General features: G+C 43.5%; 2 protein-coding genes across 2 annotated transcripts; one reads left to right on the top strand and one right to left on the bottom strand.

Moving 5' to 3' along the window:
- The first annotated feature begins 7,113 nt into the window (after positions 1–7,113).
- Positions 7,114–13,338, top strand: gzf1 (GDNF-inducible zinc finger protein 1). The gene is made up of 8 exons (XM_029631857.2): positions 7,114–7,356; positions 7,885–8,693; positions 8,809–9,083; positions 9,301–9,484; positions 9,723–9,987; positions 10,124–10,291; positions 10,505–10,662; positions 10,788–13,338. Exons 2-8 carry the CDS (start codon positions 7,902–7,904, stop codon positions 11,568–11,570), a joined length of 2,625 nt encoding a protein of 874 aa, XP_029487717.1. The 5' UTR covers positions 7,114–7,356; positions 7,885–7,901; the 3' UTR covers positions 11,571–13,338.
- A 1,864-nt stretch (positions 13,339–15,202) lies between these two features.
- Positions 15,203–23,304, bottom strand: LOC115108003 (beta-soluble NSF attachment protein). Its single transcript, XM_029631855.2, has 10 exons — positions 23,101–23,304; positions 20,504–20,583; positions 19,788–19,904; positions 18,544–18,590; positions 17,972–18,049; positions 17,631–17,771; positions 17,389–17,493; positions 17,191–17,259; positions 16,920–16,970; positions 15,203–16,687 (listed from the first exon to the last, which is right to left on the bottom strand). The coding sequence occupies exons 1-10, from the start codon at positions 23,196–23,198 to the stop codon at positions 16,586–16,588; spliced, it is 888 nt and encodes a 295-aa protein (XP_029487715.1). The 5' UTR covers positions 23,199–23,304; the 3' UTR covers positions 15,203–16,585.
- Between the last annotated feature and the right edge of the window lie 2,372 nt (positions 23,305–25,676).

The raw sequence follows: 25,676 nt of genomic DNA, 5'->3' as shown, positions 1-25,676 counted from the left end.
ATGTATGTATGGTCTATGTATGTATGGTCAATGTATGTATGGTCTATGTATGGTATGGTCTATGTATGGTATATGTATGGTATGGTCTATGTATGGCATGGTCTATGTATGTATGGTCTATGTATGTATGGTCTATGTATGTATGGTCTATGTATGTATGGTCTATGTATGGTATACTCTATGTATGGTATGGTCTATGTATGGTATGGTCTATGTATGGTATGGTCTATGTATGTATGGTCTATGTATGGTATGGTCTATGTATGTATGGTCTATGTATGTATGGTCTATGTATGTATGGTCTATGTATGGTATAGTCTATGTATGGTATGGTCTATGTATGGTATGGTCTATGTATGTATGGTCTATGTATGTATGGTCTATGTATGTATGGTCTATGTATGTATGGTCTATGTATGGTATGGTCTATGTATGGTATGGTATGGTCTATGTATGTATGGTCTATGTATGTATGGTCTATGTATGGTATGGTCTATGTTTGTATGGTCTATGCATGTATGGTCTATGTATGGTCTATGTATGGTATATGTATGGTATGGTCTATGTATGGTATGGTATGGTCTATGTATGTATGGTCTATGTATGTATGGTCTATGTATGGTATGGTCTATGTATGTATGGTCTATGTATGGTATATGTATGGTATGGTCTATGTATGTATGGTCTATGTATGTATGGTCTATGTATGTATGTATGGTCTATGTATGTATGGTCTATGTATGGTATGGTCTATGTATGGTATATGTATGGTATGGTCTATGTATGGTATGGTCTATGTATGGTATGGTCTATGTATGGTATACTCTATGTATGTATGGTCTATGTATGTATGGTCTATGTATGTATGGTCTATGTATGGTATGGTCTATGTATGGTATGGTCTATGTATGTATGGGCTATGTATGTATGGTCTATGTATGTATGGTCTATGTATGGTATGGTCTATGTATGTATGGTCTATGTATGTATGGTCTATGTATGGTATGGTCTATGTATGTATGGTCTATGTATGTATGGTCTATGTATGGTATGGTCTATGTATGTATGGTTTATGTATGTATGGTCTATGTATGTATGGTCTATGTATGGTATGGTCTGTGTATGTATGGTCTATGTATGGTATGGTCTATGTATGGTATGGTCTATGTATGTATGGTCTATGTATGTATGGTCTATGTATGTATTGTCTATGTATGTATGGTCTATGTATGGTATGGTCTATGTATGGTATGGTCTATGTATGTATGGTCTATATATGTATGGTCATGTATGTATTGTCTATGTATGTATGGTCATGTATGTATTGTCTATGTATATCCATATGTGGTATTGTGCAGGTTTGACACTTCTGTGACCGTGACTCTCATTCCTCTTAGTGGGCTCAGATTGGATTTGGGCTGTGTTGGTTTGAGCACTGCAGCACAGCATACCTGCCAGCTTTATAGAGCTGATTTGATATGGGGCTCAGCAAGCTAATGTGGAAAATATTGCCGTCTAACACCGATGCCACATTCTCAGGGTGACCCATCCTAATAGCACAGGTATTACTGCCGTTCACGCAAGCACGCACGCACGCACCACGCACGCATGCACACACAAACAAACAAACAAACAAACAAACAAACAAACAAACACACACACACACATATGCCTATTGTGCCTCTCTATAATGGATGTGGAATGTGTTATCCATAATCTTCCAGTCCACATGAGTGGTCCACATACTGAATAGAAAAACAATTGGACAGATCATTTATTATACCAGATAAAATGTCAGATTGTAGAATGATGAGACTACTGCCTATCTGTTCTGACGGTAATGTCTGCCTGTGGATATAATCGTGTTTAAATGTGGTTTAATATGTCTTCGTCACAGAGGTGGAATCCTATTTGAAGTGTGTTCCTGTAAGTGTGTCTCTGGATCAAATGGAATGAAGGTTCAGCTGGCTGCCTCGTCACTGTCCTCTTTACCTCTTTACTGACAGTCAAATAGCCTACCCGCTGCTGTCTTTTAGCATACATCCAGTAGATACACATTTTCTTTCTTTCTGTTTTTCTTTCATCATGAGGTAAATCAAGGCATAACAGGTTTAATTGGACAGCTCATCCAAGATGGAGCCAGGGGGGAAAATGAAGGTCTTAGCTGTGATCAGCCGAGTAGAAAGGAATGTTCTGTAGGTTAGCACTCTGTCCTCAAGCTGCCTCAGGCTTAAAAAACCTGGAACTGTAAATACTGGCTTCCTCTGTTCACACACAGGGAGATACCTGCATGGTCTGTGTTTCATTCCAAAACATGGTCCCCTTCTCTAGCCACTGGGCACTGACGTCAATTCAATGTCGATTCCACATTGGTTCAACGTAATTTCATTGAAATGACATGGAAACAACGTTGATTCAACCAGTGTGTGCCCAGTGGGTATGGCTTCGTTCATTCCCTTAGTCAGCAAAACTCAGGAGCAAGGACCCTTATAGGCAATGAATGCTATGAAATAGAATTCAGCTATACACAGGTAGTTTGTGTTTCCTCTGCCTTGTTCACTCACCGTTCCAAATCCAATTGCTATGGAAGAAATATGGCAGAGTTAATTGGTTGGAACAATTGCTGCACATTTTCTGTCTCTAACGTGACTGTTTATTTGAGAAGCAGTTGTGTATTTGAAAGCCAGTCCATCTGAGCTGTTGTGTCAACAAGCAGAATGGAGCGGTGCAGTCTGGTGTTGCCAAAGGACAATTTGGGATTATTTTTGTTCAGGATGAGTCTTTTCTTTCTTGTCAATAACCCAGTGAACGGATGAAAGGATGACCAGAGAACCACTGTTAATTCACTCGGCTGGTTATACAAGAGTTGGACTGTTGCCACGTTATGCAACTCTAGGATGGGTGAACCGAACAGCGGGGTTAACCAGAGCCCGCAACACCCCTCTGTGTGAATCTGCCACACAGGAGTTATGAAACTCAAGATTAGATTCCAAATTCAAGCTAAAAAATTGGGCCCTGGTGATACTGGGAAAGGATGGTTTTACAAGTGTGTGTATATATATATATATATATATATATATATATATATATATATATATATATGTATGTGTGTGTGTGTGTGTGTGTGTGTGTGTGTGTGTGTGTGTGTGTGTGTGTGTGTGTGTGTGTGTGTGAAGGCATATCCGGAGGGATCAAACCTAAACCACAAGATATTTCTGACTGTGTGTGCAGGGAAGGAGAGCGGGAAGAGGGAGGAAAAGAATGGGGTAAGAAAGAGGATAACTCTGGGGCTGATGTGGAGGAGAGAGAGAGAGAGAGAGAGAGAGAGAGAGAGAGAGAGAGAGAGTGAGTGTACGTAGAGCAGCTGGCCAGCTTCCAGAACTCTGGTCTCTATCCAGCCATGAAATTCCTGCTGCCCCATGAAACAAACGCCAGGAGGAAGCCTCACACCCCACAATGGGGAAGGGTGTGTGTGTGATCACAGAGGCCCAAGTGGAGGGAGCCAGGAGACAGATGAGTTATGCGATCTACAGAAGAGAGGGAGAGGATGTGAGGTCGGGAGGAAGGAAGGAAGGAAGAGGGAAGAACGTAGGGAGAGGTACTCATGAAGTTTTAACTCTCTAGGAGTTTACTGATGGTTGTGTCCCACTCAGATTGTAGAACTGCATGCTGGGGAAGTGTAAGGAGGTGACACCACCTGCTGCTGTGTTTATACTCACATCAAACCAGGAAACATTTGCTATTTGTCAACATCTGCTGAAGGCCTTCATAACAAAAAGGAACATGATGGACCCAAACAATTTTCAAATGGATCCCTCGCCCCTACCTTTAGACGCCGGCAACTCAAATAATTGGATAGATAGTCTTTCATTCATTTTCACATTTCATTGGAGGTTAACTTTTCATTTTCCTTTTTCTAGGAAGGAGTTGGCATAATCCACATACACACATCATCAATTACAATGTCCATGTTTTTCTATCACAACATCATGTCATGACCATGCAACGTCTCCTCCAACCTCCCACACATGCTCAATGGTTAAGGTGATTGGTACGTCATGCACTGACAAAGGTGCTATTTCTGAGCGGCACAGACACAGTGCAGGTAATTGTCCTTGAGTGTAGCGTGTCTTTCTCTCCTGATGTGCTAAGGGCTGTATACAGTTACACCATAGAGCCACACAAGGACAGCTCAAGGAGAGATGGGGGGGGGGAGAGCACTGTTGAAGAGCCAGTGACTCAGAGGACATTCTGAAAGTCATTTAATCTCTGAATGCCGTTCTATCTTTTCATCAATTAAATGAAAGCTATTTCTGACTCAGGAGAATGAAGGGCCAGATCTGCCTGCATTATCCTGACTGTTTGTCTTTTCTATCTATTAATGTCCCCCACTCCTGTGCCACTCTAGTAATGACCCCACTCCTGTGTCACTCTCCAAACCAACAGTATCTACACTCAGAGCTTGAACTAAATATAATTTCCAGTATATCACAGACATATTTTCCAACTTTTTTTCTCATTTAATGCTGTATGTCAATTGCTCCTGACTGCTTTGTATTTCTTGCAATAACCAAAAAGAGAAGAAGACAAATAGAAGGCACATTCTCCTAACAGTCTAACCTCTGAATCATTGGGTTTATGCATCCTGATGAGTTGCAGCTATATTCTGGACAGCCTGTCTGTGGTTTGGAACCGAGCCACTGAGGAAAGAAGGGAAAAAGGGAACTATTGAAGTAGTAAGAGCAGCTACCAGTGACAGGTCTGGATTGTGTGTGTGTGTGTGTGTGTGTGTGTGTGTGTGTGTGTGTGTGTGTGTGTGTGTGTGTACATGTATGTGTTTATGTGTGTACATGTGTGTGTACATGTGTGTTTATGTGTGTCTCTGTGCATGTGGGTATGTGCGTGGCTGACCTGGAATGGCCTGTGTGCATCCTGGCAGTGTTACCAGGGAGTTAGCACCTTAGCCTTGACAGAGCTACATAAACACACAGCTTAGAGTCCGTTTCTCACCTGGCTCCAGTTCCATTGCTTACATACTGTAATTATGGGCAGAGATTCATATTCATTGACAAAAACAACTATAAGCCTCTTCCACATCTCCACAAGGTTAACAAAGACCGACTATCCCAAGGACAGGACAGGGAGGCTTATATTAAGAACAACAACAGTGAATACAGCATTTATATGTCCACCATGTCCGCACTTGAAGAGTTACACAGAAATACTATTTGCACAGAATCACTGCAGGCTATTCAAGAGCCTTCATGAATATGCTATTTCATAAAACATGTTTTTTACTGAGAACACTTTTTACTGAGAGTCACCACAGAATGAATGCTGAGTTGGACAGAGTCTGGTCGGTCTGGCATTAGCCCTGTGGTTGAATGGAAAGAGAGAGAGAGAGAGAGAGAGAGAGAGAGAGAGAAAAACAGAGAGAGAGAAACAGAGAGAGAGAGAGAGAAACAGAGAGAAACAGAGAGAGATGGGGAGAGGGAGAGAGAGAAACAGAGAGAGAGGGGGAGAGAGAGATAGAGAGAGAGAGAAAGGTTGGAGAGAGAGAGAGAAAGGGGAGAGGGAGAGAGAGAAACAGAGAGAGGGGGAGAAACCGAGAGAGAGAGAGAGGGGGGAGAGAGAGAAAGGGGGAGAGGGAGAGAGAGAGAGAGAGAGAGAGAGAGAGAGAGAGAGAGAGAGAGAGGGAAAGGGGGAGAGAGAGAGAGGTTATTTTTTCACAGCCAGACCAGTAAGCCACAGCTCTATGTAATGGTCTGGTGTTACAGTCAGCCTTTCAGTTCCTCATCTGCTTAGATTATGACTCGTAGGCTAACAGGCAACTATGGAGAGGTCTTACTAGGACACGCTCTCTCCCCCACCACATCCAAATCCACATCAAAGTGTTTGCATGACTCCAGCTGACAAACCCTGACAGAATTCCCCTTTAGCCATTGAATATCAGAGTGTTTATGAGAATGTCCTCTAAAACCCCCATCAGAAAATATGTATTTCCAGGATGTGGGGATTTGTTTTCTCCTCTCACACAGTCAATGTTTTGTCCCGTTGCTTGTGTACCGTTCAATGTAAGCAGTGGTATTTTGCTTGTCTGCCCTGAGGCAGGGAAAACATGTCCCAACGTGGGGGAGATTGTTTGCTGAGCTCATCACCTTTTACTAAGCATTTGCATCACGTAGGGCTCTGGTCAGAAAACAATAGAGCACTACGAATAGGGAATAATTTGAGATGCAGTCAGTGTGTGTGTGTGTGTGTGTGTGTGTGTGTGTGTGTGTGTGTGTGTGTGTGTGTGTGTGTGTGTGTGTGTGTGTGTGTGTGTGTGTGTGTGCGACTGTGCGCTGAGGCACGATAGACAGAAAGACGTGGTAGCTAGTCTCCAGGCCAGAGCTGAAAACCACAGCCTCCTGTCCTCAGTAGAGCACTAGCAGGGTGACTCACCACTACCGGAAGAGGCTGAACGCTTGCAGAAGTCATTAAGGGAAATGTAAGGTATATGGATTTCCTCTGACAATAAAACTCCACTGGCAGCTGCACAGGCCCCCAGTGATTCCTCCTAAAGTATCTTAGCGTACAGCCTTGGAATGACGGTCTACAGTCTGGAAAACGTGGGGCTGATTTGTGTGTTGGATCGAGTTCAAGTGGAATCAACTCTGAAGGCTTCTGTTTTATTGCTCCTCTCAGCCAAAATGTCTAAATTTGACAAGAAGTTCAGAAATGCAAATACCAGGGATTCAATTACTGGTTGGGTGGGCTTTTTGTTTCAGCCCAGCACTTACACCCCTGAAATAATCAAGACCCAGACAAAAGAGCATAAGTACAGTTTGCACTTATCTATTCTCTGCAGAGGCAAGACAGGGGCTTCTAATCGCACAATATTGAAATACAATGAAAGGGCACCACCATGTGGACACTGTGATTTACAAAATACATTATTAATCTATTATCTATGATTTTTTTTAAAATGGCAATGCAATTGATATGCGTCTGAAGATGTTATTTTCTTCTTCTACATAATGACAAATAAATTATAATTTTTTTGCATTTGCAAAGGTACCGCGACACCATGAGCCGAATAGACTAATAATGATTTATTTCATTTTGATGTTATTAGTTATTTCTAGAAACACGTTCGAATGATCCTAAGAACTGATCCAGAGTCGCTTTGTTCTGACGTTCCTTGTGAACATTTGAAACGGGTACTTAGAACGTATCCCAAATCATTCGAAGCGGACCGAATCTATCCAACATGGCCGAAGCGAAAACGGATCTCTCGATTTCGGGTGTAGATTTTACAGGAAATACTTTCGTTGTGCTGCATTTGTGAAGGGCTGCCATTTTACCGAGCTTACGGTAAGAACGAGTTGGTTGTGATGCGTACACGTTCATTGCACATATTCCGCTGTTGCTTGCTGATCATAACCGAAACACTGCAAAAGAAAGTGTTTCGTGGAAAAACAACCATCAACTGTTTTTTCTGTCTTTTGACTAGCTAGCTTATTGCCGTGGCTCAGTCTAGTAAGCTTAACGTTAGCTTGATGCTAACTCGCTTGTGCGCTAACGTTACTCCGTTTTTGACGGTTGGCCAGTCGAAACATGAGCAGCTGATTGAGTCAAACTCGTTTTTGAGCTTGCCTAGCCAGCTGCTTTTTCCATCTAGCCAGCCACCTAACGTTAGCTATGTTAAGCTATCCCCAAGCACAGGCCTTAACCATAACGTTATATAGCTAGCAAGCTAAGTGAATATATCTAGCTAGCTAACGTCACTGTAACGTTATAAGTCCACAGGGTCACTCCAACAACAACAACAAAAGTTAACTTTAGCCAGGAATAGATTGCTTTGCTACCATTGATCTGTTTTTATAACATTTGTCTTATCAGCATCAACAGTATGAACCATGAGTGACCAAGTGGTCCAACTCTCCTCAGCCTTCCACCATGAGGACATGCTTCAGTCTCTGCACCAGCTCAGACTACATGGTCACCTGTGCGATGTCACAGTCCAGGTGGACTTCCAGGGTGAGCTGGAAGAGTTTGAGGCTCACCAGGCGGTCCTAGCTGCCTCCAGCGGCTACTTCAAGAACATCCTACTGGCACCGGACCCACCCAAGAAACTATTCTTGGGGAACGTTCGAACCACTGATTTCACCAGGTTCTTGGAATATGTATACACTGGCAAACTGGAGGTGGATAAAGAGTTTGCTAAAGACAAGATTGGTGTAATACATGAAGTGGCGACACTGTTGGAGTGTAAGAGCCTTGTCCAGGCCTGCAGCTCGGTTCTCTATGAAGGCAGCTTGAGTCTGCACAGGGTTGAGGCATCCATGTCACAAGACATGGAAGCTGATTTGTATGATGTAGGAGAGGAGGATGGGGCGCTGGGGGTCGGAGTCAACAAAGTTCCCAAAATAGCCTCCACCAAGAGGCTGACCCCTCCAACTAAACCAGAGAGAGGGGAGAAAAGGGCAAAGGTCGCGGTCACAGCCGAGGAGGAGAGGTCAGAGGTGAATAAAGACACTGAGGTCTCTGGGAGGAGGAGTAACAGGCTGGCAGGGCGCAGAGTCTTCATTGACATTCCTAAGAAGAAGTACGTGAGGAAGATGAAGGACCAGACCATGGCGCAGATGGAAGATCTGCCTGACAACAACACTCAGACAACCAGTCAGGAGGAGAACACTTACAACACACGGGTAGGTGCAATGTTGACATGCTTTGATTTGGCAGATGAGGCGTGTAGTAAAGCATTTAAAACATCTAGACAAAAGTGCTGTCCAGTTGATCTTGACGATTATTGTTATTACACAGGAGGCAGAAGAGGCCCTTCCAGAGCCGCTGCCTAAAAAAGAGGGGGCGGGACTGGAGTCGACAGACGTTGATGATGAAGATGAGGTGGAAGAGGGAGATATACCAGAGGATTGTCCAGATGACTCCCTCTTCTTGCCCAGCAAGGAAGAGGAGGGTGAGGAGGAGGGAGAGGAGCGTGCCACCAACAGATCATCCAGACGTATTGACACTCAATACAAGTGTGACAAATGTCAACGGACCTTCCACTATGAGAAGAGCTACCTGAAGCACATCAAGTAGGTGGAGTTGGATATTACACATTAGTTAGACATTCGTTGGATCATGAATGGGTGGGTTTGAAAATGAGAGAAGACAAATGTAGACCTACTCTGTACTGTACAATGTAAAGTGCTTTGAGCACTTGTAAAGGGGTTAGGAAACCTGAGCTCTCAACTATTGTCATTGTTGTTCTGATCACGTCTCTAATAACTACATTGTTACCATGACCACCAGGACGAGCCACAGTGTGCAGGGGGAGGTGACGTACCGTTGTGACACCTGCCAGCAGACCTTCGCCAACCGCTGCAACCTGAAGATCCACCAGAGACACGTCCACAGTGACGAAAGGCTGTTCCCCTGTGACGTCTGCACCAAGACCTTCAAACGCAAGAAGGACGTGACGCGCCACCGACGACAGGTTGGGATGGGTCCGAGTCAGGGGACTTGGGACTGCTTTTGTAACACTTTTATGTAGGATTCTCTCGATTGACGCCCTGTTCCCCACGTAGGGCACAACTTTTGACCAGAGCCGTCGGTGGCTAAGCCCATGTGGGTCTGGTCAAAGGGCAAAATGTGAAAATGGTATATCCTTTTCAATTTGCTGCAAGACTAATCATTAATTGAGACGATAAATATTGACTCTTTTCTACGTCTAGGTGCACGAGGGAGGCGGTGAGCGACACACCTGTCTTGTGTGTAACAAGGCGCTGAGCTCTAAGACAGCGTTGACGCTACACGAGAGAACACACACAGGAGACAAGCCCTACTCTTGCACTGACTGTGAAGCCAAGTTCTCCCAGAGCTCAGCCCTCAAGACACACCGCAGGACTCACACAGGAGAGAAGCCTTTCGCCTGTGACCAGTGTGATGCGAGGTTCACCCAGAACCACATGTTGTCCTATCACAAAAGGGCCCACACGGGTAAGACTTTCACTTCTTACACAGATGCACTGTACATTTTTTTAAAGCTGCTAGGTTTGGCTTTTCCTGATTTTTACACTGTTTCTTAGATGTACACAAACCAGTCTAAACCAATCTGTTTTGTTTGGCCTTCCAGGAGAGAAGCCTTTTATGTGTGAGAGCTGTGGGAAAAGCTTTGCCTCTAAAGAATACCTGAAACACCACTCCAGAATCCACACAGGCTCCAGGCCTTACAAGTGTGAACAATGTGGTCGGGCCTTCGCCCAGAGAAACTCCCTCCACCAGCATATGAAGATACACACAGGTAACCACTGCGTTATTACACCTAATGTAGCCATTTTATTTTCATGCTGACTGCATCGAATGTTACGGTTAGTCATCACAAGACACATTGCTACTACCGTCTAATAGTTCGATATCTTGCATTTTATAGTGAATTATTACCCCTTGAAAATGTCTTCCTCTGCTGACCCTTGCCCTTTAACCCCTGTCTGACCTGTGTGTGTAACTGTCTCAGGTGAGCGTCCGTACCACTGTACAGATTGTGATAAGCAGTTCACCCAGCTGAATGCCCTCCAGAGGCACCAGAGGATTCATACAGGGGAGAAGCCCTACATGTGTGGCCTCTGCAACCGTACCTTCACGGACAAGTCCACCGTACGCAGGCACACCATGGTGCGTTACTACACTACTGCAACAACACTTGTTTCAATACTCAAATGTGTGCGATACGTCATGTTGGAGACATTGATATGTGCTACAAACGCCTGTTATTTGAAGATGTGCACTTTATTCCACAGACTCACGACCAAAACACTCCATGGAAGAACTACCTGGTGGTCCTCAAGGACAACATGGAGAAAAAGACTAAGAAACCCAGAAGCCTTGGTAGAAAGGTTAAAATAGAGACTGTGGTTCGGGAGGTGGAAGGGGATAGTGGAGCTGGAGGTAGGCTCCAGGAGGGGACCATATTGGTTCCTGGTGAGCCCATCACCCTCTCAGCCAGCTGGGGCGACCCAGGGACCATCGCCCTGGTTAGCCACACCACCCTGGGTGGGTTCACGGTCATCCAGACAGAGATGCCGGCTGGGACCCAGCTACCCATCGTCACCACAGACTGCACCGGGGCCAGTGTCATCTCTCTGGATGGATCCACTGTCTCTGTCCCCTTTACTATCCCTGTCTCTATGTCCTCCATCTCTGTGTCCTCGTCCTCCTCTGGCATCCTCCCTGTCCAGACTGTGTCTGTCTCTGTCCCAGTCACTGTTTCAGGGGCCATATTTGCCCCAGTTTCAGAGACCAGTCTTTCAACTTCATGTGTTCTGGAAACTGCAGTGTCACAGACCATCTTGGCTCCAGATTTGGAAGCTGGGCCGTGTTCAGATACGACGGCCATTGCGGATCCCGAGGATGCAGTTTCAGAGTGTGCCCCTATCTCTGAGGAGTGTGTTACAGTGCAGACATCAGAACTGGAGACTGAGACACCGAGCGCTGCTGTCTCTAATGAGGAACAACACAGTGTACCAGAGGACATTGGTACTGTGGAAGACCTGGAGGTGTCCACTGAAGATACTGTGGTGTAGGTTGGCATGTATTTCAATGTACACTCCCTTCCGTATGCATTTGGGCACTGAAGATAATTCCTTTCATTTGGCTCTATACTCCAGCATTTTGGATTTTGAGGTCAAATGTTTCATACGAGGCGACAACAGGACACTACCTTTTTTCCGTGTACAAATTGAAAGCACTGTATCAATCAAATCAAATGTATTTGTCACGTACACAGTTTACAGCTGGTATACAAGGTGCAGTGAAATGTTTGCCCTAGCTCCCTCAATGCAGTACATCAATCAACAATAACAGTGAAGAGTCAAGTAGAAAATAACAAGTAGTAGAAGAGGCAATATGAGTAGTAATAATGGACTGTATTTACACTATTTACAAATATAAAGTGGGTTGTGGAATCAATAGTACTAGAACAGCAGCATTGAGTGTGTGAGTTCAGTGCTTGCGTGTGTGTGTTTATAGGTGTTTGTGTGTTTATGGGTTGAATATGTGTGTAGTGCAAATCATTTCTAAGGTGCCTAATGCCAATAGTCTCTACGGTGTAGATCTGTGCAGGGGGACCGCTAGGTTTGAATTTTTAGCAGTCTGATGGCCCAATACTCGGATACTACTTGCCAGATGGTAACAGTGAACAGTCCATGACTTGGGTGACTGGAGTCCTTAAAGATCTTTGGGGCCTTCCTAAGACACTGGCTGGTGTAGATGTACTGGAGGGCAAGGAGCTCGCCCTCAGTTATTCATTAGGTCGTCCGCACCAACCTCGTAGGGCCTTCCAGTTGAGGGCGGTGCGGTTGCCGTACCAGGCGGCGATGCAGCCGTTCAAGAGGCTCTCGATTGTTCAACTTCTTTAGGATCCTAGGGCCCGTGCTGAATGTCTTCAGGCGCCTGAGGTTTGAGAGACACTGCTGCTAAAACCACGGTGGGGGTGTGATTGGATCATGTCCGGTTCTCTGTAATGTGCACGCTGAGGAACTTGAAGCTTTTTACCCTTCTCCACTGCAGCCCGGCCGATGGCAATAGTGGCGTGCTCCTCTCCTTGTTTCCTGTAGTCCATAATCAGCTGCTTGGTTTTGCTGACTTTGAGGGAGAGGCTGTTTCCCTGGCACCACTGACTCTAGTCCCTCCCATTTGAAGAAGTCATAAGTATTTGGACACATTCACTTATAGTGTATTAAAGTTGTCAAAAGTGTAGTATTTGGTTCCATATTTGTAGCACGCAATGACTATGTTAAGTTTGTGACTACAAACTCATTGGATGCATTTGCAGTTTGTTTTGGGTTATGTTTTGACCAATGAACTGTATGGTGAATCATGTATTGTCATTTTGGAGTTTTTGAACATTTCTACATGAATGTGGATGCTACCATGATTATGGATCATTCATAAATTAATCGTGAATAATGATGAGTGAGAAAGTTAGAGGCACAAATAACACCCCCCCCCCCAAAAAAAAAAGAAATGCTGAACTCCCATGTAGGTTAGCATGTTCTGTAACCTTCTCACTACACATTATTCATTTATGATTTTTCTTAATCATGGCATTATCCGGATTCATTTTGAAGTGTTCTGAAACATCTTATCTACTCAGAAATACAATTACTCCATTCACCATTCACCATTCAGTTCCTATCGGGCAAAACTTAACACCGAGTATTAAAATACCCTCAAATAAAAAGTGACATTCTGTACTGTTGGACCCATATGAGACATTTGCTCTCATCCAAAAATGTTGGAGTATAGAGCCAGATTAAAATGTGTAGCTTCACTGTCCATATACATATGAAAGTGGCTATTTATTGTCTATTTATTGGGTCTGAATTCATATTTTATTTTACATTTACATTTAAGTCATTTAGCAGACGCTCTTATCCAGAGCGACTTACAAATTGGTGCGTTCACCTTAAGACATCCAGTGGAACAGCCACTTTACAATAGTGCATCTAAATCTTTTAAGGGGGGTGAGAAGGATTACTTTATCCTATCCTAGGTATTCCTGAAAGAGGTGGGGTTTCAGGTGTCTCCGGAAGGTGGTGATTGACTCTATGTCTGTCCTCTACTCTGTTGACGAAACGTTATGGGGTTGCCTCTTTGAAATTTAGGCTGGGTTTGAATCGGATTGTGGGTTCTAGGTATTGCGGATTTTAACCTCTCAATTATTGAGCAGTTCTGAACAGGTTCCAACTGATATTTTGGTGTACAAAGCCATATGTAAACGTCGTAGGGTTCAGTGCCTCGAAAGCTTATCTGTCTGCACTCCGCTACCACTCTCAGCAGAACGGACCTGGAAGTGTCAGGTTTCGGACTGTACATTTGCATAGGGAGTAACATGTGTCACACTTTCTGGCCTATCCAGACAAATAATCGATTTACTCTCCCTCTGGGAGACAGAATATGAAAGGGGACAGTTTAGTGCACAGGTGTCAAACTCATTCCACAGAGGGCCGAGTGGCTGTGGGTTTTGCTCCTCCCTTGTACTTGATTGATGAATTAAGGGCCCTAAAACCTGCTGACACTAGGCCCATGGAATGAGTTTGACAACCCTTGTCGAGTGCAAGGGTATTCAACTCTTAAAGGCTCTGATTGGTCAATCTGATGTCTGCAGTGGACGTACAGCGTTTACTGCGACGCGTCCTCCGCAGAGGTCAGAACATTCACACTTCTTCACAGAGCAGAGCTGTTGTCAAGGAAGTGGGTTTGTGTTTATATACAGGACCTCCGGCCCCCCACCTACCATCAACTATTCATGTCGATGCGGATCTATACAGAGCTAGAAGGAGACCTTCACATTGTTACATAATTTGGGAGGCACACGGCGATGCGGTATGGAGTTCGATTTGCTCTCCGAAAGCCTCCGGAGGCGCCGCATTTGCGTCACATCCTCCGTACTGAGCCTCCGGTCCACATTTCGGAAGCCTGGTAGTTTTCTGTTCTACCTGATAATGAATTGCATACACCTGGTGTCCTAGGTCTAAATCAGTCCACGATTAGAGGGGGAATGATGAAAGACAACAGTGGAACTGGCTTTGAGGTCCAGAGTTGAGTCTGAGGGGTCTAGCGAGTCTAAATCGAATAGCTAAATGATCCTTGCTATTACCATTTTAAAACAATTACATATGTTAGCTTGGTAAGTTGTTTATTTGTTCCTATATTTAGAAAAAACATTTGTCATTTTAAGCCCCACTTTTGTTGAATAGGGAAAAAAATCAAATGTATTTTCATACCATTTGTACTATGTATTTGAGCTTGCATCAAGTGAGTACACCTCAGCAATGTATAACCATTTTTACCAGAAAGGTGAGTTCCAGACCTAAAACTAAGCTATAAACAATACATGGTACGGTTGCAATATTGTTTGGGTATAAATGTATCATTCAAGGCAATGATTCCGCTGAGACCCCATTCACGGTCGACGCGGCATATGTTGGCTTACTCTGAAATAGCCTTGGTCGGGGGAAAAAACTGCAAGGTCTAGAACCCGCAATCAGAATCTCTGCCTAAGTATGCTTAATTCATGGTTTATTTTGTGCAAAATGTTGACATTTACTCCTAACATGATCACTAATACAAATTAAAATATACATGCACATATAATTTTCAAATTGCGTGGACTAAGTTTTCGACAAAACAGCAATATCAGTAGAGACCCACAGAATGATCAATGATTTTATTTAGTTAATTTTCAGACACAGACCAAATAAAAAGAGCACCATTCCATCTGAAAGAAGCTTGATACGCAGCTACGTTGCCGCAGTTCATCAATACTAGGAAATGTTGCGCAACACTATTACCTATACACATAAATAACTGCAGCTCTGTTAGTTGCCAGCTAGAGGATGCACTAGCAAATACCAACATGGTTACAACTTCACGACACATAGTACATCAACATGAGTGACAATGAAAGAACAAAGCTGGAGTTTAGAAGTGAAACTGCTCTTAGAAGAGGGCAAGGGATTTTCTTAGATCTGCGTTTAAAAAAATAATCATTTACAAGCAGAATTAGGAAGTCGCCTCACATAGGCAGATTGTGTAGATAACCTCATAAGAGAATAAGAAATATGGAGAGAAAAAAATACTAACTAAGCAAAATGTACTTTCTGGCCATGTCTTGATTGTATTTGTATCAATTGTCCATTTCAAGAATAAGATTTTTTAAGTACGAAACAATTCATTGTGTCATCTCTTACCTTTGTTTACAAGAACCATTTATGATATATAAGTAATGGACATTTCCCTTGTAAGACTTTTCAGCTGGAAGCCAAGCAAACACAATATAAATATATATTTAAAATACTAATTCCTAGATGAAAAGTCACACCTGTTGAACCTAATAGAATCATAAATTACAACTGTACAAATCATGCAGTGTTTGTGCGCTCAATACTAACATCAGTGGTCAATGCCTTGGAATTAGAATGCCTCTCTGCCCTTCTCAGAAGTTCACTCACCACTAAACAGGAAACGTATCGGATCTATCCTCCAGAAAGAGGTGCGACTGGACCCACATCCTAACTAGAGTTTGGTGATAATAAGAGAGCACTGATAATAGAATTCAACAGAGTATACATAAGTCTTTATAAAGACCTACACCGGGGGTAGGCAGCTAGATTCAGACGCAGGATCATTTTTGTAGGAGCGGATGGTTTCGGGGCCAGAACATAATTCTATTCATTTGTACACTGCAAATTTACCACAACGAAGCTCAAAAAGAGATTGTATTTGAAAATAAAATATTAATTTCACACTATTACATTGATACACGATCGCATATCCCTTTTTTAATTTGTGGGAATACTTGTGAACAGATTTGCTAAATTAAACTTTTTTTTTAGCTGACCAAAACCTCATCCCTCCCCAAAAGTCAGACCCCTGGACTAGACATTGCAGCGGATTTAACTAACTGGACATTCTGTATGTAAGAACCTGGACTGAGTCATTGCACAAAAACAATATGGGATGAAGGGTGAAGTCGTGGAGAGGGGTGGCATGCCATGTGTGCGCCCCGCGGTGCTGTGTTCCCCCTGTCGTGGTCTCACTTCAGGTCTCCCTCGTCCCCTTGGATGGTCTTCTTGATGCGCAGCAGCATGGTGGTCTGCCATTGGTCCAGACGAGAGATGGAGTCAAACTCTTTAATCTGAGGGAAGTCGAAAGATTAAATCTAAGCACCTGTTCAAATACTAAAAGGAATCCATGCTTTCTTTCCTTAAATAATTACTGATCTGGCATGACTGCATTTGTGAATGCCATGTACTGGATGGAGTCAAGGGCTTTCACCAATCCAATGATAGGCAACGACATCAGACCTCCATTTTTTCCAAAGGGAAAAACCAGCCCGCCCTGTGAATCAATGAGCCATTTAGACTTACTGCTTCTGTGAAAGCTTCACAGTTCTGTTCCTCATGAGCATCCAGGAGTTTCTGTAAAACAGTGATTTACAGTAGCTTGTCAGATTGCTTCTGCAAAATGGCTGTCGTGCAGGTGCTACACAGTAGTAGTGGATGACATAACCACATCCCATGTAAGCGCTTTGAGATCTAGTGAACTTTGCACAATATAACTTTAATATATTACCATGATCAACACCATAAAGGGATACAATTAACAAATCGAAGGCTTTAGATGGGGTCAGTGAAATACCTTCAACAGCTTGCACTCTCTTGAGTCAGAGAAGGCTGGGAACATCTCTTCGTATTTCTCAACAGCAAGCTGCAGAAAAAAAATAATTAAATGCAGTTTTCCTTCATACAAAGCACTAAGTCAGAGGACTGCTTCATTTACAAATCAGAAGGGCACTGAACCCCTTATGGTCTAGGTGACATGACGCTGCCGACTGACTTTGGCGTTAAGTTCATCCACGATGAAGTGACACAGAGAGGCTTTGAAGAAGTACTCTTTGGCGCTGTATTTCAGCAGGGGGTTATCCATGGTGCTGGATCCAACCTGGTAACACACACACACACGAACACGGTCAATTCACTGGGTTCATCAATTTCATTGGGAAACCATTGATATACAAATCAGTTTCTGTTCAGACACACGTGCACCCACAAGCATGCCGAGGTGACACACACACACACCTGTTCATAGATCTCGATGGCCTTTGCGTACTGTTCCAACTGAGCGGCGTAGGCCCCCACCTTCAGTAGACACTTATTTGCAGAACTGTTGGACTCCTCTCCTTTGTAGTAGTCTGCTGCCTGCTCATAGTGGGCGATGGCCTAGAGCAGGACCAGGGGGAAATGGGAACCAAAACACTGAGTAGAGGTCCAGAAAAGGCAAAATAATGGATTTTCTTTCTAATGTAAACCAATAAGGAAATGAGACGGCGAAAATTTGGTAAACTATTCCATGTCTTCAGACACCTTTACTAGTCCAATAACCATATACGACGACACGCACAAACATATTCAAAACGCACCTTCTCTATATCCACCAGTTCTGACTCGTAGATCTCTGCGATGGTGATGTGGTGTTTAGCTGCGATGGTGAACCTTCCCTGGACGAGCAAAACACAGGACAGGAATCAATACTGGGGCCGGGAGTTTTTCCTTACTACAAGACCAGACCAGGAAATGCTCTGGACCCTGATCGTTACTAGGTGGTTTTAGAGAGAGAGGAGAGAAATCATTATTAAGAACTGGCTTTGCAGAGAAACCAAGCACTTTAAAATTTAGCCTTGCGTCATAATACAAACGTTGCAGTTGAAATGGCCTTCGTAAGCTACTCCACGCAATACAGCACTCTCTTTTGAAACAGAGAGGAGCATCTTCAAGGGGGCTGGGCTATACTATAGGGAGGATGCCATTGAGAGAAGAGCATTGGAATGAAATAGTACAACCTGCATCATCAGAACAGTTTTACAACTACAGCCAAAAGGAATTCTGACAAGGAAAATAATCGGTCATTCATGAACACTGGTGATGACGAACCATGACAATGTATTATATGGTTCTGGCCATGCATGTCCTCGTCTGTGAGCGTCTGTCTTACCATGTCTGTGTATATATCAACAGCTGCGTTTAAGCACTTGATAGCCTCTATTGGCAGCATTAAAGGAAGAGGGGAGAGTTAAGAGTGACAGACAGTATTAGGGTAGGTTAGATGCATACATACGTCAAAAGGTAAACAATCCAAAAGGACATTTCTGAAAATTGGAAAGTAGTGAAAGAAACAACGCATGCTCTTGCGTTACAATTCTCTCGTGGATCAAGGTCTCGTGGATCAAGGTTGCATCACATTAAATCTTATTTTTCCTTGTGGCTGGCTGGGTATTTCATCTACAGTAGGTTATAATTCCATCACCACCACCGGTGGGTGGGTTTATTATTAAATCCACTCTCGACAACATGGCAGGCTAACCTCAATAATAACCATCCCAGGGATGGTACTCCAGCCCCAACTTTCTACAGTTTTAATCATACCAAAAGGTAAAGAGGAGAGCCCACTGGAGCTACTCAATTCTACTCAGTAAATATTTATTGAACGGTACTCAAGGGCATTTCTTTTTGCAATATAGTCACAGTTTAATATAGTAAAGCAATAAGGCACGAGGGCATGTGGTATATGGCCAATATGCTACAGCTAAGGGCTGTTCTTAAGACACAACGCATTGAGGAGTGTATGGACACAGCCCTTAGCCGTGGTATATTGGCCATTTACCACAAATCCCTGAGGTGCCTTATAGCTATTATAAACTGGTTACCAACATAATTAGAGCAGCAAAAATGTAATGTTTTGTCATACCCATGGTATACGGTCTGATATACCACGGCTGTCAGCCAATCAGTATTCAGGGCTTGAACCACCCAGTTTATGGTCATCAATACAGCATGGCTCTCTCACCTCTGACCCCAGAGCAGATGGTTGGCCCACATGTCAGATGCCAACAGACAACCTATACAGGGGGGCCTGATTTCTGACACAGTACCCAGAAAGACTTGGACTTATCGTGTGTAACACTAAGAAATGACTGGGAATTCTAATTCATCATCACTCTTCCCAGTAGACTAGCTTCTCCGTAGAGCCCATTCTGCTCAAGTTACCATTCTAGAGCCACAACTGTGGATCTGACTGACACATACCACAGACTTCTATTAGCCCTGGAAAATGTGCAGCAGTTTTTGCTACTTTCACAAGGGACTGAAATGTAGTAAACTAAGGCTAAAGTAGGCTGTTTGAGGTCAACTACTGTAGCCTAAAGGCCCAATTTGGCTTTTTGGTGTGCGGTATCTCACCACTGGGGTCTGCCTTTTTGAAAGCGTTTCCTGCATCGATGAAGCTGGTGGCCGAGTCGTGTTTGTTCTGGAGCTGCATGTGGATCCGGGCCGCCTGGCAGAAGGCATTACCAGCAGCTGGAGACACAAACAAACACATTTAACCTCAACATAAAGCAAATTCATTGCACATTGTTCCTCAAGGCCCTCCAAGAATAGTGCTGTGCAATTACAGAATTATAGATGGAATCACACAGCTAAAATGACTTCAAAACACAGTGACTCCATCCACACAGAGGAGTGGGCAGCACACACTGCCAGTCTTTCATGTGTGTAGGCTACGCGCCAGACACAACAGGACCCATGTCATCCAAAAGGTCGACTCAAATTTGTCAATAAGCACCTGGATGATGGTCAAGACTCCTGGAAGAATGTTCCATGGATAGATTCCGTTTATCTAATATTAGATTTTGGTTAAAGATCTGATAACATTCCGTGTCCAAGATATGAAATAAATTACAAACTCAGAAAGGGGGAAAATACTTTTTTTCACAGCACTGTATAGTCAATACTTTCCATAATGACAGCATTTAACGCTTTAGTTTGAATTACTACCTTCGTCAGAGATGCACAGGCACACACACCTCAACTCGGACACAATGTGCAACCACTAATGGGCTAATCGTTCAATCAAGGGCAACCATGTTTAGTGTGAAATAGAGCACACAGAAGTGTACCGTTCCAGTTCTTGGCCATCTTGAACATGTTGGCTGCTCTGCAGTACATTTCACAAGCCTCTTCAACTTTATGAGGTCCGCTGGAGAGAGAAGAGAACAAAATACATAGGTTTGAGTGGTAACCCTATGCCACGTAATCATACAGTTTCAGATCCGGGTGAAGTTGCTCGTATAGGAAAAGACTACAATGCAGTGCTTTCATCAACCAAGCACTTTCATTATTGACCAAACCCCTTATGCTGAGAGAGAAGACATCAGTCAGCCGGCCATGTTGGATGGTGGTGCCGGTATTGATCTCTGTCTCTCTCTCCCTGACCCCATGGGAATTTCCTCCAACTCTTGACTAATGATGCTCTAGCTGTCCAATCAGTCACTAACCAGGTTTCCATCCAACATTTTTATGCGCGTAAAGTACATGTCAGATATATTTTTTTAAATAATAATCATTTGCGGCAGGCCTGATGGAAGCAGCAAATTTGTATGTAAACTTTCCGACAAAACAAAATACGCTAGACAAGGTGGATCTTTGTGTCGGTATAATGTATTATGCAAGAAATGTTGGTGGAAACCCCTTTATGTAGAAAAATGTATATAATAACCATCACAGGGAAGCAAACTTGGGAGTCACGCGATGAAATATTGTGTGGTCCTCCCACTACGACCCGGGAAAGCATGCAGTTTATTAGGCGACATGATGAATATAAAATATGATGAACTTCACAGGGTGGTGAATGTGCACAGCGATGAGCTTAATTATCCTTTCCAATAAATATCGAGGGTCTTATTCTCGTGACATTATGATCGATGCTTGGTTGCAGTTTGACAAGTAAAAATAATCTTGCTCTTGTCCATAATAACTCATGTAGTATCTCGTACGTCTGTAAGTTAACAATGAAGTAAAGTACGGCAGAAGTTTATGCAGAAGGGCTTTATAAACAAAAAGAGTGTAATGCATCCTACCAGACTTCAAAGAGGGCCAGTCTACTTTCATATACAGAATGCAATGTGTACTGAACCTATCACTCGTAATAAAGCAAGTACTCATAAAGTACTCATAAGTACTCATAAACTGCATCCCATGGCTTCAATACAGTGGCACCTGCATTCATATAGACAATATCGCCATAGTCTAGAAAATCGGTATGAATGTCGACTGCCATTTAATGAAAGGCTTTAGGCCTACCTCAATCTGATATGATCCTCATACAGCACGTTAATGGTTGTTCCCCGGTATAGTACAGTAGAAAGGCTGTGCCCAAAGCCAGACACCCAGGTAGACTTTTCTCGAACGATGGAGAGTTAGATTTAGACCCCTCCATTGCTTTCACCTTAGTGGCCCTTTTGAGAGCCATTTCATTTCATTAAGAAGACTATTGGATGGCTGCCAGGAACTGAATGCAGTGAATCTTAGTGTGTGTACACCAAATGCAACATAATTATTCTCTTCACTGATATGGTATGATTAGGGCCCCGTGTTTTGGGCAATCATGTCACATATGTAAGACAATGTCAAAGGAGACAGTTTGATGAAAAATGTCAATAAAGTTTCAAATCCAGGCATGTCACATGATTGTGCAAAAGACAGGACCCTAGGTAGGGTACAGACAGGTGACGATGGTTAGATACTACCGCACTGTTGGAGCCAGGAAGACAAGCATTTCGCTACACCCACAATAACATCTGCTAAATATGTGTATGTGATCAATACAATTTGATAAGGCTGCCAAATAGACATCATCAAAAGGCTGGCTGGTTAGATACACCAGAGACTGGAACCGGACTGACCTGCATTGCAGTGGCCTTGGAACTGGCAGACACACCTACTCCTAGGCCCTACTATTGGAATAAATTACAGGCACATGCATTCATAAATACAGCACACACAAAGGTGGCATATAGGATTACACTTCATAGAAATAGTTAAAGAAGTCGAGACCGAATTGGTGTGCTGTATCAGATGGGCCCGATGGGTGATTAAGAATTTTAAAAACGCAAAAGAATAATACAAATGTATGCATGGAGAGTAATCGCCTGCCTTTGGGATGTTACTTAGCCTTCATGGCACAGGCCCAAGAGTCGTGACCTGCTTCTAGGTTGTTTACATTCACTTGAAGGGAATAATGTAACTGGTTTGTGGCAGACAATAGTAAGTCACTTACTAAGTGTACGTGCACAAATCATTCAAAAAGGTGGTTAGTTAGATATTTAGCATCAGAGCCACTGCCCAAATGACAGATTGCCATTACCTGCATATTTCAAGGCTTAGATTCGCTAATTTTGCTCATTAGAAGGCGCAATGGTAGCTAACGCTACTATAGCTGGTTAAACAGACTGTCTGCAGAAGCATGCATGAAGATGTAGCTAGCAACTAGTTCGTTATTTTAATGACAAAATGTTTACTATGGCATGCTTAGAGGATGTCACATAACGACATATTGTAGAGCTAGCTACATACGATGGCATGGTGCCAATGATTCATCTCTAATGGTGAACAGCTCTGTGCTAATACCCAGAGACTGAGTTAGCATGCGGAGTGATGATAAACTAGCTAACGAACGTTAGCTTTATTGACAACGTCGTTGCTGATGCGCTCTTACCCAAACATGCCTCCCAAGAACGAGCCAGACGTTTTCACTTTCTTGTCTGCGTCAGCCATCAGCTGAATCGCTTCCTTCTCTTTCCCAGAGTTGTCCATTCTCTGATTATAAAACAGGGCAAATACTAACGGTGAGTGGTAGTCAGAAAAATAACACCAGCATTCGCTTCTAGTAACGAAGGATTACAGTCGGTGGTTTTATTTAGCGTAGGCGTGCCTTTGCAGTAGCCAAGAGAATCATGGTACTTTGAGTTTCCATCGAGGAACAAAAAACTTGACCTTGTATGCAGTTAAACTACAACTCCCATCAGAAAAACAAATACATTAAAGCCCCTGTTACGTAATATTTCACACGCTTTAGTTAGGTCATAAATTATACTCGTGCTTTGACACCTTTCTGATCTTAGAACAAAACAAATTCTGGGATGCAAAATAGCTCCTATCGTGACAATGAGAAATTAACTAATACATTTTGAGTCTGTTTACATCATTGAGCACCTGATGGCGCTTAACACATGGCTCAAACCCTGGACCACATACATACCACCCCAGTCAAAATGTGATGGGCATGCATAGAACTAAAAAGAAATACAGGCACCCCCTTCCATACATGTTGACACAGCAACACAAATAATTGCAGTCCACACTGCCCTTTCCCACCGGGATAAGAGGAACACCTATGTGAGATTGCTGTTCATTGACTACCGCTCAGTGTTCAACACCATAGTGCCCGCCAAGCTCAGGACCCTGGGACTGAACACCTCCCTCTGCAACTGGATCCTGGACTTCCTGATGGGCCGGCCACCAGGTGGTGAGTGTAGGCACCCACACATCGGCCAAGCTGACCATCAACACAGGGACCCCTCAGGGGTGCGTGCTTAGTCCCCCCCCCCCCCCCCCCCCCGTACTCCCTGTTCACCCATGACTGCGTGGCTGCGGACGACACCAACACAATCACTAAGTTTGCTGACGAGCATGACGGTGGGTAGGCCTGATGACCGACAACGACGAGACCGCCCTTAGGGAGGAAAAGGGGGGTACCTAGTTGTACAACTGAATGCCTTCAACTGAAATGTGTCTTCCGCATTTAACCCAATCCCTCTGAATCAGAGAGGTGCGAGGGGCTGCCTTAATCGACATCCATGTCTTCGGCGCCCTTGGAACAGTGTGTTAACTGCCTTGCTCAGGGGCAAAACAAAATATTTTTACTTGTCAGCTCGGGATTCAATCCAGCCACCTTTTGGTTACTGGCCCAACGCTCTAACCACTAGGTTACCTGCTGCCCCCTGAGGGAGGTCAGGGACCTGGCAGTGTGGTGCCAAGACAAACTTTCCCTCAAAGTCAGCAAGACAAAGGAGGCGATTTTGTCCCTGCAGTGGCGCGGGTCGAGAGCTTCCTCGGTGTCCACATCACTAAGAAATGAACATGATTCACATACACCACCACTGTCGTGAAGAAGGCACGACAATGTCGCTTCCCCCCTCAGGAGACTGAAAAGATTTGGCACAGGCCCTCAGATCCTCAAAAAGTTGCACCATTGAGAGCATCTTGACTGGCTGCATTACGTATGATCGCAAGGCACTTTATCTTTATTTATTTCACCTTTATTTAACCAGGTAGGCTAGTTGAGAACAAGTTTTAGTTTACAACTGCGACCTGGCCAAGATAAAGCAAAGCAGTTCGACACATACAACAACACTACTGCAAGTGTGTACGGCCCAGCACATCACTGGGGCCGAGCTCCCTGCCCGCCAAGACCGCTATACCAGGTGGTGTCAGGCCCTACAAATGATCAAAGAATTCAGCCACCCAAATCATAGACTTCCCTCTGCTCCTGTACGGCAAGCAGTACCAATAGACCAAGTCTGGAACCAACAGGACCCTGAACAGCTTCTACCCCCAAGCCATAAGACTACTAAATGGTTAACCAAATTGCTACCCGGACTGCATAGACCCTCCTTTGCACAAACTCTTTTAACTCATCACATACACTGCTGCTACTTATTGTCTATCCTGTTGCCTAATAACTTCTTCCCTACCTACATGTCACAGGAGACTGCTGATGGGCGGACGGCTCATAATAATGGCTAGAATGGAATGAATGGTATCAAACACATGGCAACCATGTGTTTGATGCGTTCGATACATTTCATTTCAGAAATTACTATGAGCCTATATTCCCCATTCAATGCGCCACCGGCCACCTGTGCTACTTGTACATATATACATCTCAATTACCTCATAACCCTGCACATTGACTCAGTACTAGATGCCCATATGTATGTGTGTATGTATGTATGTATGTATATATATCCAAGTTATCTTTGCTCATTTTGTAATAATTCCTTGTGTTATCCTTTTATTTTTCTCTCTGCAGATGAAAGGACCTGTAAGCATTTCACTCTTAGTTTACAGAACAAGTTAAAATATGGCGAATTAGAAAATTTAACTTTATTCTACTCAAGTAATTACTCACGTTTTTGATAACTGTTCTATGATTTTTTTTAAATAGAAGCATATTTCAATGTCATAAAATATTTTATTTACATGTATCCCTTTCCACACAAATTGTAAGTA

The sequence above is a fragment of the Oncorhynchus nerka genome, linkage group LG24 (genome assembly GCF_034236695.1).
Source record: "Oncorhynchus nerka isolate Pitt River linkage group LG24, Oner_Uvic_2.0, whole genome shotgun sequence".
Taxonomy (NCBI): Eukaryota; Metazoa; Chordata; class Actinopteri; order Salmoniformes; family Salmonidae; genus Oncorhynchus; species Oncorhynchus nerka.
Note: the sequence above shows the minus strand (reverse complement) of the source record. Positions and strands in the feature narration are given on the sequence as shown.